Source organism: Triturus cristatus, chromosome 5_1, assembly GCF_964204655.1.
Source record: "Triturus cristatus chromosome 5_1, aTriCri1.1, whole genome shotgun sequence".
Lineage (NCBI taxonomy): Eukaryota > Metazoa > Chordata > Amphibia > Caudata > Salamandridae > Triturus > Triturus cristatus.
Genome location: NC_140587.1, coordinates 677,638,491 through 677,654,313, shown reverse-complemented (window position 1 = coordinate 677,654,313; position 15,823 = coordinate 677,638,491). Strand labels below are relative to the sequence as shown.

Here is a 15,823-nt window from a genome sequence, read left to right as displayed (position 1 = left end):
TGAAGTATTGATAATGATTTTCAAAATCATTGGCTGATTGTAATTTGATCCATACTAATAAGTTACACCGGCTTGTATGAGATGATCGTGATGACGACAACCATTCTATGTGCTTTTTTTATATACCCTTCTACTGTTTTTATATTTGGAAATGCATATGACGCATTTACATCCCTCAAGTCTCGATACTTCTTTAAAGGCGTGTCACTTCTCGAGGCTGGCGGCATGTTTACGTTTGGAGATGCTTGTTATGCAGGACGCCAATTAGACTTCAATTCTCAATGCAACTTAAAAAATATATTGATTTCGCACTGCTGGTGATAGTAGTCTGATGTGCAAAACCCATGGGAGGCACAACCACCAGAAGTACAACAACTTTGTTGTAGAGATAGGGGGAGTAACGGTGGTCACCTCAAACCTTACTCTGCCAGTAGCAGCTGGATTGACACTATCAGGTAATCTACATAGCACCGGACAACCCAGCCCAAATCACCATGTGGCTGTTCACAAGTCCACCCAGACTGAGGTGAAATGCATACTTCATACAATGCAAACTGACTCACATCATGCACTTAGATGCACTACTTGGCAGCTGGCAAGACCAGTACAGTTCACCCTGTTTCTAAAAAAAGTGCTGTCCCGGGGCAGAAATGCACTCATTCCTGCACTTAGACAGCAGAGATGTGAAAGATGAAGTGGTGGTGCCACTGCAGTTTATCACTGCGGACAGGTCTGAGTTTTTAGGGTGCCCAGACCCGTGCTGGTCATAGGGTGGGGCGGGACCAGGCAATGTATGACAACAGTGGGGAGGAAGGGTGATGGGCATTACTAAGTGCGCATGATGGTGTGGCCGGCTGTCTCAGACCGGCCATACTGAAATGTGCATTTAGCATTTCTTCACCGACTGTGTTGCACAACCGGTTGGATAAAAGCCACAGGCCCCCAGACACTGTCTGAGCGGCAAACCAGACTGCTCAGACCAATCCCAGCACTTCTCAGCATCAGCAATGGTATCTGGGAGCCTGTGCAAGGTGCACCAGCCCTGGAGTCGAGGATCTGGAGAGGAGCAATACGGCGACTGCTGAGGCAGGTAAGTAAAGTTTATATTTTTTATTTCTTTTTTTGTCTATGTGTCTATGCTTATATATGTATTCACCTCTCCCCCCGCTGCCTTACCACTTCGTACCCCGAGCAGCAGCCACTATTAATGCCATGATTAGACTACACATGGAAGTAGTATTTTCGTCTTCCATATTGGAGCATTCTTGCCAATGGCTGGGTGCTTGATTGGTGCCCCTGAATAACACTATAAGGCTAGGTTTGTTCACCCCTAATCTGCTTTCAGATTCATGGCACGTTAAAAGCACTTCTATGTGAGAAATCTAGCAGAACTTCAATCAAAGAAGAGAGAAAAGAGCGGTTTCATTGGTAAAGAACAGCCTTGATCCAAGTTCTTCCAGACCCAAAATGGTTACACCCCTTAGTATCCTGTGCACAAGATGAAAGATTTGTGTTTTTCAAAAGGTAGGCTTCTTACTCAAGTGACATCACTAAATATAGCGTCTACGCAACCGTAGCAATCTGAAAGTCTTAGTGAAACAATTTCCATTCTTGATCGCAGCCCAGAGAGTTTTATCGTTTACCAATTCATTTTAAACATTTCAGAACATCTTGGGACAGGCTCAAAAAATGGGACCAACTTGTTCCTTCACATGCAGAATCTCACTGGCTTCCTGTGAAACATAATATTAAGAAAAACACTATGCAATGATAGGAGATCTTTATAAACCAGGGCTTTTTTTTCTTTTCATATTAAAGTCAAAAACAACATATTTGTTCGGTCCCTCGGACCTTCTGGTAGAATCACGTGACAACGTCCCTTAGCATAATCACATGTTATGAAGTCTGCGGGTTAAAACGTAAGTGTGCAGGCAATACCAAAATTATACGTAACATGTATTAAATTTCTTATGTATACGTACACCACTAGACATTCATAGCATTATTAGGAAGTGTCTGAACAATACTTCCTTCTATGTAAGGTTATCTTAGAATCAAGGTTGCTGTTAGTCTTTTCCAAAGATTAGCTTTGCTCTCTGCACCACTAATGGTCAATTATAATGTGTTCTAATGTCAAGGTGCCATGGTAGAGACATACTCCCCTCTGCTCAAACGTTCTTGGGCCTCATAGAGGTAGTGCAGCAGAGTATTTATGGGTTAGAGGAGTTAGAATAATTATTTTAATTATTTTGTTTTAAGAAAAATGGCACATCACACATAAAAAGCAATATGGAACAGGCAAAGAACCTCAACCCTTTGGGCAAATGGCAGCTAAGTGAGATGTGTGAGTCAATGCAAGGCATGAGCAGCTTAAGGAATGTGTTCTTTGTGCCATAGGTCGAGCATCAGAGGCACTTTGCAGCTGCTGCAATACAAAAGTGAATCTAATCACAATTTGTTTCTAAACATATTAGTATTTAACGTCATCAGTCCACATTTTCACATCCAGATCATTACAAACAAGTACAACTCATGCATACAATATACGGTGCAAATAAGGAGTTGTGCAACCTTAAGGCTTTTGATCATGCTTCGTGGTTCATAGGAAGCCTTGAACATGTAACGGGCCCTTCTTGAATTAGTCTGGAGCAAATCTGAAAAAATATGGCCAGTATCTGAGATTCCACAGATATTGTGCCAGAAGGTCTAGTGTTAATATCTTTAAGTATGCTCTCATGCTTATGGATCATGGGTGAATCCTGTTTATTGGGTAAACAGCCCTCACAACTAAGCCGTCACCCTGCATGCAATTACAAAGTGGTTGTTACAACTACTGTGTTTTAACAACGCATACCATTAGCCCGCCATGTCGAAACAATGACTTGCGGAGGGGAGAGAAGGTGTTGGATTTAAAATCCAACACCTTCCCTACTGTCCGCACAGCCTGGAGTTGGGATAGTAAATTATACTATTCCAGCTTCCAGCGCCCCCCGCCACAAGTCGTTGTTCCAACTTGCGGGGTAATGGTATGCGTTGTTACAACGCAGTCATGGTAAAGACCGCGTTGTAATTGCATGTGGAGTGAAGGCATGCGTGAAAAGGAGGCATATACTGTTTATTGTGCATTGTCCAGTATATATACAGTGCTTCAAATTGGTATGAGCCACATCTCCGTTTCTGTTTTCAAACAGAGGTTGAAATACATAAATACATGTTCCTGGCACACCCTGTCCTTGTTCATTAGTAGATACGGTGTTGTGAAGAAGCTTATATTTCTGAATACAACAAAGAATATTGGAAGAGCAGCAGGATTGAAAGAGAAAGAGCAAGTTAGCCAAAGGATGGGCTATAAGGCACAACGAAGAAGTGTGTGATGAGATTGATTCACTTGCTTGTATAAGGACATAGTCAGTACATTGCATATGAATGATCCCTTGTACAGTGGAGTGATATTCTTTGACTTTTAAAACCTGGAAGACTTCAGAAAATGTCAAAGCTTTTTGCAATAAACATTAACAGATGAATTTCAACTTACTTTTGTTGTTATAAAGTTGTCGGTTGCCAATGTCAATCACTTTGGTGTTTCTTCTTTCCCCAGCCAGATGCTCCAAAAGAAACCTATCCAACTGTTTGTAGGTACTGTGGAAAAAATTGCCCTGCTCTCCCCGCAGAGCGATCGCTTGTTCCAGCAAACTTAAGTTCCCTCTTTTTTTTTCCAGCTCAATTGATTCTTCAGTCATTACGGACAGACAGTCATCATCGTCCTCACTGTCAGGGAACTGATTATGGTCTCTCATGTCAAAAGGTTCAATTTGGAAAGCTTCTGTTTTCCTTTCCGGCGCGTGGGATGCACACGTGGTCTCTTGGTGGCCATTTTCTCTTCCTTCAGTTTTTATTTCAGGGGCATCCGTTTCACTCCCCTTCCTACACTCAACAATGTATTTATGAGTCCTGTGCTCCTTCAAGCTGTTCTCATCTGAGATGTTTGAGCAACTGTCCCACCCGTTCTCCAGGTACTCAGAGTTGCTCTCGTTGTCCTCCGAGGAAGAGAACGGCAAGCCATTGGAAGAATGAGCACAGTCTGGGCCTGTGGAAGTCTTAACATTGTAGTTTTCATCTCCATCTTCACTGTCTGTTTTGGAGGACTGGATGCCACTGTCATTTGGGTTATTGTCAGACACCATGCAGTGGTGAGTGTCCTTCGGTAAGCCGCCAAGATTCATTAAAGAACTGGCCACCAGCTCTTTGTAGCAGGCATACTTGTCTGTGTATTTCAGCTCATTGATCTCCTCAGATTCTGAGCCTGGTATCTCCTCCGTCGACCTGGGCGTACCTCCTATATGGAATAGAGAAAAAAAAGCCCTAGTGTAACTTCTGTTGAAGAAGGCTTCAATTTCTTTCTATACACTTTTAACCCAATCAAAATGGCAATGAACATTTCTTAAGCATCAAAGGCATCTCTGTACCTAAGCAGCACCTATCCATTTTGTGTTTGCATTCTGATAGATATGTCATGGCGGCTGAGCCAGAGGAGAGACAATATATTACAAAACAGGTCCTTTCCATTTATTCCATTATATCTCATTACTTGGTGGCCTAATGTTGTGCCTGTTATAATGTGCGGCCCCATCATTTTCTAAAAAATGCAAATAGTGTTAATATACAAGCTTCCATAGTGCCTGCTAATAGGAAAATATTCTGAATGCTTGAAGCTATAGGCACAGATTATAATAAATGAATAACATAAAAGAGAGACTCTGACACATCTAATCTAATTTGGGGCCGATCAAATTTGCATAGAGGTCAAAATAGTCATCTGTTCTGCTTTATGACACTGCAATGCTGTCACTGTGTGATGCTATTCAAAGTGCGCAGTTGGTGAATACGCGGTAACAGATCATAAATTACAGAAGAGACAGAGAGAAAACTCACAATCCCCCTTTCTGCACTAGTATGTGATTTTTTTAAACTGAAGAACAGTCCTTCACGGATAAGGTATGTTATACAAAATATGTACACGTTATTTACATTTATTACATTAAATCGTCACTAAAGAGACTTTTCATAGTAGTCTGAATGAATAAATGAATTAAGTTTTAGAATGTGGAAATCATTTAGGGGCTGATTACGATGACTTTAGTCTGTCGCCATTGTCTTGGGGAGGGGGACCGCCCGCGAACAAGGCCACCGCCTTAATGTGGCAGCCACCACGGCGGCGGCAAGTGCCATACTTAACATTGCAGAAGGTCCACCTCAATGTTCACCTGCATCATCCACCTCAATGTTATCAATGCAATTTTTACATTTTCCTGCACTACGTGGTAGGCACCAAAACCAAAGTGCCCGGGTGAAAGGGGGGCCCGCTACTGGCCCCCCGTAGTCCATCCCCACTAGCCTTTCCATGGCTGGTGAACCCGCCATGCCGCCATTTATGGGAATTAGAGGGCCTCTGCAGCACCGGCAGGCTCAAAGAGCCTGACGGATGTGTGGCGGTCGGAGTTTCTGACTGCTACGGTACCGCCCGCCATTATAAAATGGCGGGTGGAAAATGGCATCATGATGGTGGTGAACCCACCACCAACAGCCTGTTGGTGGCGTGTTGACCGCCATCGTAATCAGCCCCTTAACGCTTACATTTGATATTGCAGTTCCAAATAATGAATGGCCAAATTTAGAGAAAGAGGGGGTGAAAGGAAGACATAGATAAAGAAAGAGATATTGAGAGAATGAAAGACAGAGAGCTGGGAAGAAAGAATGGGAAAGTGGGAGTGACAGAGTGAAAAAGACAGAACCTGCTCATATAAGATAGAGAGAAAGACAGAGAGTGATAAGGAAAGAAAAGAAGAGAAAGGGACGGAAATGGAAGAAGAGAGCAAGAGTGAGATTTGGACGACCAAATACAACTTGTATGTTTTTAAACTGGTAGGTACAGCCCACGAAATGCTTCTCATATACAAATGTAATGATCTGATTCGCAGAAATATCACCTCTAATATAGCAGCCTCGCTATATTAATAATCCTATACCATCTTGATGGATTCACACCATTTTTAAATAAATAATAAAATTGTCAACAAATATGGATAGGCTAAGTGATTCATCCAACCAAGAGCATCAGTCACAAAGAACACATTATCAAGAAAATCTAAATGACCTTGCACCCTTCTCTGTACTAAAGAAAGTAAAACTGTTCCTCCAAGATATTGACTTCAGTAATGCTGCTTTGGCCCCCACCTTGCTCCACAGCCTCCCAGATTCCACACTGTCCCCTCTTCAGGGAATCCTACACACTGTAGGATGCCTCATTAAGGGCCTACAGATATAAGAACACATCACCTCAACACTAATGGAACTCCATTGGCAACCCTTGTTGGTCCCACCATCTTCAAAACTAACTGCATTATCTATAAAGCTAATACGAACTGCACCGCTGCCTATACGGCTTTCAAACTCATTGCCTCAAATGGCTCACAGCACACACATACATCCAAGACACCATCAGACTCAAGACAGAGAAGTGTGAAAAAAACAAAAAAGAGAAAAGGTCATCTCCATCTGTACACACAGGATCAGGAATACTCCATCAAGAAAAAATAACAGCCCACTTCCACTTTGAGAACAGTTTCTCCTCTAATCACTCATTGACTGTATCTTTGACTTTGCCAGTGTACATCACTTTTCTGTCTTATTTACAGGCTTCTTCTCAACAAATACCACATACATACCTACACACATACAATTTACACGTAAGAGGATAAGTGTGTTGCTTGAACCACTAGGCCTGTGGGATGATGCACTCCAATGAACACATTTTACTAAGGTAGAAAATACAATGCACACTTTAAGTTCCTGCCCATGCCTCCCTCTTGTAATAGAATGCATAATTTGACACTAGTGGTGCTTAAGTGGACCTAGAGCAAACTAAATGTATTTGATGTTTGACGCCACCTCCACCATGATAATATATTTTCCCCACCTATTTAAGTCTGGGAAGACCCAGTTGGAGTCAATGGAAAGTAGTTACAGGCCGCTTGACATCACACATCATGCTATTAATTAGGTTTCACAAAGGTATGATGTCAAAGATGTAGGTAACAGCTACCCTAGAATTTCCTTTTATATACTGTAATAGTTCTATGAAAGCTATCGAGGGCATGTGACAAAAGCATTTTCGACCATAAATGTGTGTTTATGGCCGAAATTGCCTTCATTTACACGTGCTGGGAATTCACTCAAGAAATCCTGGCAGGGCCAAATAGGTTTACTGTAGCATATTTTATATATTTTTGCCACAAGTGCGAAGAAAGTGCAGTAGTATCTCCCATGCAGGTGGGGAGAAGTGGTCGGAACAAAGCAGCGTGCACCATGTAAGTCTGTGGTGCCCACAAACTTTAGGTTTGTGGACATTCGCAAACTCAGCTCCGACCCTTGCCAACACTGGGAACAGCCTGAGTGTTATTCCAGAAAAGGGTTGGAGGAACGCAGATCATATATATTTTCTCCATAGTAAAACAAAAAAAAAGAAGAAATACGCATTGTGAACACCTTTAGCCCATGCTTGATTCTACACTCTATGCATTGGGGGATTGACATTGCAGCGATGGTGTCAAATGCCATTGCCTCACACATCTGGAAACCTGTTTTTGGCACAGCTTTCCATGTGTAGTTTTGGAAATGTTTGTGAATTCCAACAAGTAGGAACCTGCACCCATTAGTAAGAGCACTTCTACGGTGGCGGGATTACTACTATTTCTGTGAGTGGCCTTCTTGGTGTTTTCATTGAAGAAGCAATCACTGTGATTTTTGTTGGCTAATTTTCAGAACTGGCAACAATAACGCTTTAAATCCATCGGAGAAGCGTTCTCACTGATGCAGTAAAAAATGGCAAGTTTCTAAAACATTACTGGCCACCTAGAGGCATTCCCAGGTAAACTGCAGGAATAGGTTTTCAGAGAACAGTGTAAACATGCAAGCAGCGCATAGTGTGCTAATAACCCTCCTTACCGAGGGTGTGGGGGAGCAGCAGGAAATAACAAGCATTGGCATAGCCAATAGGTCTCGCCTTTGGGACCTTATAAGTGTTTAGCCATGCAACCGTTGCATAACCTATTGGCAATGCCAAGCGGCCATGCGGCCGCGAAAGTGATTGCGATCAAACATCAAAGAGGCCGCGAAAGTGAAAGTAATCGCGGTAAAGCGTGACGCGCGAGCCCGCGCACATGCACTGTAGCTCTAGGCTGGCCTGGTAGCACGTTTTGGAGCCTTCTGAACAGGGCCGGACAAAGTGCTCGGCCGGCCCCCTCGCGCCCCCCCCCCCCCGGGCGGGGGTGCCGCCGAGCTCTTTGCCAGGGCCGGTTTTCGGCCGATTTTGTTACACGGCCGATTTTGCAGCTATGCTGCAAACACGGCCCCCAGGGGCCCAAAACCGGCCCCCACCCGTGCGGCGCAACGGGGGATTGCCCGGTGCCCGCTACGGCCAGTCCGGCCCTGCCTCTCAATAAGTGTCGCCAGACCAGCGCATGCGCTGGGTCAGGCGAGACCTAAAAACTTCACAGTGCAGCTTCATGGTAGGTGAATTAATCTTTTGTGCTTCCTCTCAATTTTTCAAAACTGCCCCCGCCCCTAACCTACCCTCACTGACAAAAAAAAGCCGGCCTCGTCGCTCTTTATACTAATTATCTCCCCAAAATTATTTCAGGAGTGCCAGGAGCTAGTAAATATTGTCATAGTAACTAAAAGCATTTTTGGATGAAGAGGTGAATTCAGTCACAACACTAGCCCCTTTAATAACACATATTATAGGCATTATCATGCCGGGCTGCCTTCAGTGTGAACAGAAACATGTAACATTTAACTAGCTACACTGGATAAACAGGAGAGTGGTTTTTTTTTCACGAGGCGCTATGTCTGCTCGCGACGCCCTCACCGAGAAACTCCAGTTCCCAGTTGGCAAAGCAGACGAAGTAGTTTTCATCCCTAACACTGCGTGCCATTAAGAGAAAGAGGAGGGCTTTGGTAATTTTAAAGTATCGTGGACAACACAAAACAAATAAAAAGCATTTCTCCGTGAATGCGCTCAATTCACTCAACTATTCTCTCAATCCACTTAACTGCCCACATGTGTACAATAATGATTTATAGACATTATGCCTAATTATGCATATTTGGACTATGTGAGAGTTCCCAACAAAGGCCCTAGACAGCAACAATTACCTCTGTTGCTTAGCTACATAGTTTAAAATATTCCTATTAAGTGCAGATAACAGGGGGGTAGAAATGCACATGTGCACCACAATACATTCCCCCCTTAGCGCTGCCAAAGTGCTGGCCTTTTGGGCTTGGATTCCAGTTTCAATAATTGTTTATATCATCTGTTTGTTATATTCTAGGAGAAAATATTTATTAATTATTCTTCGGAAAGTGGGATTCACACAGCGAAAAGATGACTAGTATAACATGTAAGGCGGAGTGAAAAGTGCGGTGTTAACCCGCCATCATCCCCAGGCTTTGTACTGTTTTTTTTTTGTTTATTTGTGTTTTTTAACAGCCCTTCGTTTTGCATTCTGCCTTCAAAGCAGGCGTTTGTAGCGTTTGCAGCATGTTAGTGGACGACGCATAATATCAGTAACTTCAAAAGTAGCTTCTCACAAAAAAAGCCCTGCATCATTATACATTTTTAGCACAGCTCAGGCTAATGTCTGAACCATGGACTGACATATTGGATGTGTTTAGAACAAATCACACATTTAAACTCCCACCTTCTTTAAAGCAATTTTAACAACATTGGGTGACATCAAGATGATTCCTTATATTTCTTAAATAAATATCATGTGCTTGCAAATTTCCTGATTCCAAGCATTAGTGGCTCACCCATTCCAGGTTTTCCATTGCATTTGGTGATTCCAAGCATTAGAGGCTCACCCATTCCAGGTTTTCCATTGCATTTGGTGATTCCAAGCATTAGAGGCTCACCCATTCCAGGTTTTCCATTGCATTTGGCGATTCCAAGCATTAGTGGCTCACCCATTCCAGGTCTTCCATTGCATTTGGCGATTCCAAGCATTAGTGGCTCACCCATTCCAGGTCTTCCATTGCATTTGGCGATTCCAAGCATTAGTGGCTCACCCATTCCAGGTCTTCCATTGCATTTGGCGATTCCAAGCATTAGTGGCTCACCCATTCCAGGTCTTCCATTGCATTTGGCGATTCCAAGCATTAGAGGCTCACCCATTCCAGGTCTTCCATTGCATTTGGCGATTCCAAGCATTAGTGGCTCACCCATTCCAGGTTTTCCATTGCATTTGGCGATTCCAAGCATTAGTGGCTCACCCATTCCAGGTTTCCCATTGCATTTGGCGATTCCAAGCATTACTGGCTCACCCATTCCAGGTCTTCCATTGCATTTGGCGATTCCAAGCATTAGTGGCTCACCTATTCCAGGTTTTCCATTGCATTTGGCGATTCCAAGCATTAGTGGCTCACCCATTCCAGGTTTTCCATTGCATTTGACGATTCAAAGCATTAGTGGCTCACCCATTCCAGGTTTTCCATTGCATTTGGTGATTCCAAGCATTAGTGGCTCACCCATTCCAGGTTTTCCATTGCATTTGGCGATTCCAAGCATTAGTGGCTCACCCATTCCAGGTTTCCCATTGCATTTGGCGATTCCAAGCATTAGTGGCTCACCCATTCCAGGTTTTCCATTGCATTTGGCGATTCCAAGCATTAGTGGCTCACCCATTCCAGGTTTTCCATTGCATTTGGATTCCATTACTAAAATGTGTTCTGTTGTGAGCACTACAAATACCAGAATGCAAATGAAAACTCTGCACTAGCTGTACTACTCCTGCAAGGAATCAGGAAAAGCTCCGAGTAGCTTCTTTGATGTGTTATGTCTTTGGCGTTAGGTGGAGGTACTAATCTTTTGGAAATTGAACTGTCTTGTTGGTCATATTTACTTCTTTGTGGCTTTTCATGATAGTCCTAGAGTTGCAAATGCACCATTTTGATTTTGTCTACCGGGTTCCCCAATGTCAGTCCTGGCGGATCGGAACCATGCCGGATTTTTTAAAATAACTACATTTTTCCAAATGGGATATGCTAATAATCTGATGGGGATCCAGCCTTCCTGGACCAACTTTGGAGAACCCTATCTAGCCTATACCACTACACCAGTTAATCCGGAGCTAAGGCAACCCTTTTCAGTGAGACAAAGAGCTGTTCACACCATTTCTACCTCTTCATTAGGGGTGGGAAGAACTCATTGAGTTTCACTTCCAGGGAGTTACATGAAAACTCTGTGAGATTCCGCAAAGTTCTGTGAGTGGGCAGAAATCAGCACTTCGAGCTGCTGCTTGCACTGATTTTTAGTGCCAGGAGCTTGTTCTGCACTGCGAAATCAGGGAAAACGGCACCACACGGGCACCAGAGAGCACGGCATCTTTGCTGCAACTCAGGTAGATGTTCTACTCAAATAGCAGCTTTCTCACTGCGAACGGTACCGCTCATGTTATGAAAATCTTGCAAAGTGCAGTCCTGGCAGTCGAAAATTGTACTAGGGGACACCAATTCTCGCTTGAGCTCACCAACTTATCATTGGCTAGTAGTGCGTGAGGAAAAACTCCACCACGCGGCAGTTGGCGGAGTTTTGCTGGAAATCTGCATTACAACTTTAGCACGAAGTGGGAAAAACTCTGCGAACTCCGCTGCCAAGCGGAATTTATCACCCACACCTACTCTTCATCCGTCTTTCTTGTTCTAATATTTTCTGGTGTGATCGAGTCCTCACTTTGCAAACAAAAGGACTAAGATGAGGAAGACTAGTACTTTGAGTAATGAAGTTTACTGGTTAGTAATGAGGGCATTACTATCACATAGATCGCCACAGCAAGCAAACAAATGTTGACATGCACACTGCCTACAGTTAAGAGAGATTACTAAAATATATTGAGCATTGACAGTTTGACAAATGCACAGGCAAGAAAACAGTACATTCAACATGATCTATCTATCTATCTATCTATCTATCTATCTATCTATCTATCTATCTATCTATCTATCTATCTATCTATCTATCTATCTATCTATCTATCTATCTATCTATCTATCTATCTATCTATCTATCTATCTATCTATCTATCTATCTATCTATCTATCTATCTATCTATCTATCGCTCTATCGCTCTATCTATCTATCGCTCTATCTATCTATCGCTCTATCTATCTATCGATATATCTATCGATATATCTAGCTATCTATCTACTGCTACATGGTTTGGAATTCTAAGCACTAATTTGTTTACAATTTCATTAATAGTTTAATACTTGTAGGCTTTTAAAGTATATCAGGCAACAAATCTGATAGATATGCATCAGTCACAAAAAACTGTGGTCAATTAGCTTAACAAATCAGAGACTTTCCCATTCCACAAACCAGTGAATTTTCCCTTCGCTTATAACAACAACAAATTAATACATAAAAAAATCAAACGTGTGTCAACTCTTGGCAGTTTTAGTTCTCACACAAGATTGAAAGGGAATTAAATTTATTATTCTCTTAATGTTTTTCATGTATTACTTAAAGTGTTACAGTTGAAAAGTCACTCACTTAAGAGCTGTACTTTGGCCCATGTCAACCCACATTGTTATTTTTTTTGTTAGATGTCAGTGCTTAAGTTACTTTTTTTTACTCAACAATAGTACTTTTTCACCCACAGACATGATTGTACTATCATGGTGAAGTGTGTGGTGAAGTTTTTTTAAATTTTGCTACCCGTCTACCCCTAGCAGAAAATCATGTCAAAACTCCATCACGCTTGAGCAAGACAACACTTTATCTTATACGATAGACCCAACTTATGGTGTCTCCAGCATCGTTCAGCAAGCTTATTGGTTTTTCACATTCTAACTGATGTCCAAAGATTGTTTTTGTAGTAGCTTGTACTACAAAATAATGTTCACTCTTACAGCACTCTTCCATATTCTGGTATGCTGTAGAATGGAAATTAAACTATATGTTTAGTTCTTTTGTTTGAGAATAGGCTTTAAGGATCAATGTACAGACCCATTCACTGGGCCCCTTAACACAAAGTAGCACCATATTTCCTTGTTTGGCAGATCACACTGCTTTTGCATCAACCTAAACAGCTTGACCCTGTTGCTGGACAATATACTCTAAGAACGCAGTTATTGAACCCATGCCGCAATACAGCATTCTTAAGTTGGCCCAGCAATATTTTTTATCAAAAAGAAATACTGGCACATCAATACCAGCTCTCTATATAATTAATTGGTTATTTTGAAAGCAGCTTATAAAAATTATTCTTAACATTTTAGATACCTATGGAGCTCAAAATCTTCAGTATTTGCAAGGCTGTGCATTTCCTTCCAGGGTCATGCCCTATGCTGTCCAAGTATCCTTAAATTGACAAGATAATATTTGCTGCTCCTAAAGTAATCTAAACCAACCTCTGTTTACATGTATAAAAATGCTTTTTAGTGAGATTGCTGACTTTGCTGTAGCACAACCTTTTCATTCCCTGTTGTTTAACTATAGACAGGGCCTGGTTACGAGCTTGTCGATTTATTCGGACTCATGCGTAAACCCCTTTTTGTGCACGGATCAGAATTTCGAGTTGCAGTGTATTTAACATATCTGCTGATTATTGGATACATTAAATACCTCAACATTTGTTAAATTTCAGTATGTCAAGCCTCCCAAGATTTAACGGGGTAAAACCATACAGTATTTTCCGTATCATTCAGATGTTTGTGCATTAAAAACAAAACCGCATGTTATTCCCCACAAACTCATAACAGGTGCTTTTTACTGCACCCATTATGAACATACCTTGTGGTATTGTTATTTATCAGGTGCAATGAATAGCACCTATAGACATAATCAGGACTATAGTCTTTTTGGTATTTTCAAAAATGTGTTACAATATATATGACTGTCTGCAAAACAGACATTTTTATTGTGCTTAGTTTCTCTTAAACAACTACATTTAACCCTTTCACTGACACGGTGTTTGCACATCACTGTGCTGGTATTTTTTTTTTAAGTTAGCTTTATGGTATTTAAATATATGTTTCTGTTCGGTCTCTTTGTACACTGATGCAAACTATATTTTATACACATTTAGGGCTATGTATTGGTGCAGACTCTACATCCATATATCATTATAGTCTGAAGGGACAATGACGTATAAGGAGTTAATTTCATTTTTTCAATGTATTTGCTCAATATTTTGCTGCTTTTAACAAATAAAAAAACATAAATCCTGAAATGCTAATAAGGGAAATGTTTGTGTTTTGAACTAAAGTGTGAAGTCTTCTCAATCCATAATGTAGGGTTAGCGCAAAGCACATTTTGCCAGAATCACTGCCTATAACTATTGACCATTTGATGACAAATATCAAACTCTGGACTACATGGAAAGTATAAAAACAGTATCTTTTCAAATGCTGTAGGACACAAGGAATCTACTGAATCAAGTCAGACATCTCTTGCTATCGCTGGCTAGTCAGTAGAACACACTGTACTTGAAGTTTTTCAGATTTGGAGCACCTTTTTCTAACAACATTGTAATTATCTCCAGTATACATCATATAGAAACATATCCATGCCAAGGCTTGACCCCAAACTTTGTTCCAGTGGGTATTCAGAGTTTGAGACAATCACGGTCGGCATTGGCTTGTGGGTGGGAGGGCGGGGGGGGAAATGTGCGGGGAGGTTGTGCGAGGGGGGTAATTTGAAAATAATTTAAAAAAAATTGAACTTACCTTTCTGCTAGCTGGGTCCTGTGTCTTCTCTGCTCCTGCTCTTCTGCCTCCAGCAGGAACAGGATGCAGAAGCAGGCAGCCTGCCCCTCCCCTAAGCCAATCACAACGCCGGGACGCCACCCAGCCAGGGGTTTATGGGGAGGCCATTTTCTCCATGCAGCATGGAGAAGGGTAGAGTGCGCATGACTGTTTTGGACGGCCCCAGGGGGCCGACCAAACAGTCCTTGTGCACACGGGAGGGGGCGGGCACACAGCTCCTCCCCTCTGTGCTTGCAGAGCAGAGCCCGCCCGCAACCAAACATAAAATGGTAATAACTTTCATTTATTACCATTTTATGTTTTTTCTTCTCACACTGCGAGAAAGTAGTCGGAGGATGCTCCTCCCCCCTAGTGGAGGAGCCGCCCCTGGTTTGAGATATCAGACATGTATCCGTTTTCTTTGGGTTTAGGGCACTCACAGGTGATAAACTGCGTGCAGTACATTTTGGAGATTTGGAAAGCAATTTCAAGCGAAATGCCAGTTTAGACTACCTATCTTTTGGTTGCAAGTGTCACCCCTGACCAACATAGAAATATACCACAAACATTTCATTTTAACATCAACATAGTCTAAAGTCTCCATCGCCAGTTGTCGGACCTCTTTCACTCTGATTGGCTGGCAGGAAATCAAACTGAAAATTACATTTGTCAGATTTCTTGCAATTTTCCCCAACATGGTGTTTCTCTCGAGGTTCCCTTGCACACGGACAAATCCCCACCTATGCTTGACCCTTAACTTCCCTCCCCTGGGAATCCTGGGTGTGGGGGTACCAGACATGGCTTTTCTATGGCTTCTGGGTGCCCAGAGACAATAATCTGGCTGCAGTGTATTTTGGAAATTTGGAGTGCAACTGGAAGCGAAATGCTGATTAAAGCTACCTGTAATTTTGTTGCAGGTATCACAACTGGGCTGTGTGCAAACCTATCAAACTAGACATTTTTGACATGTACTCATCCTAAGGTTTCTATCAGTGTTTGGCATACCTCTCTGCTCCTGATT

The 15,823-nt window shown here is 42.2% G+C and overlaps 1 protein-coding gene across 3 annotated transcripts in view; it reads right to left on the bottom strand.

Moving 5' to 3' along the window:
* Positions 1-15,823, bottom strand: part of ST18 (ST18 C2H2C-type zinc finger transcription factor) — a 388,994-nt gene that overhangs the window by 161,664 nt on the left and 211,507 nt on the right. For all 3 annotated transcript variants that reach the window (XM_085605637.1, XM_085605639.1, XM_085605638.1), the window contains exon 6: positions 3,536-4,336. In XM_085605637.1, coding sequence (XP_085461763.1) covers positions 3,536-4,336 — 801 coding nt within the window. The remainder of the gene's footprint in view (positions 1-3,535; positions 4,337-15,823) is intronic.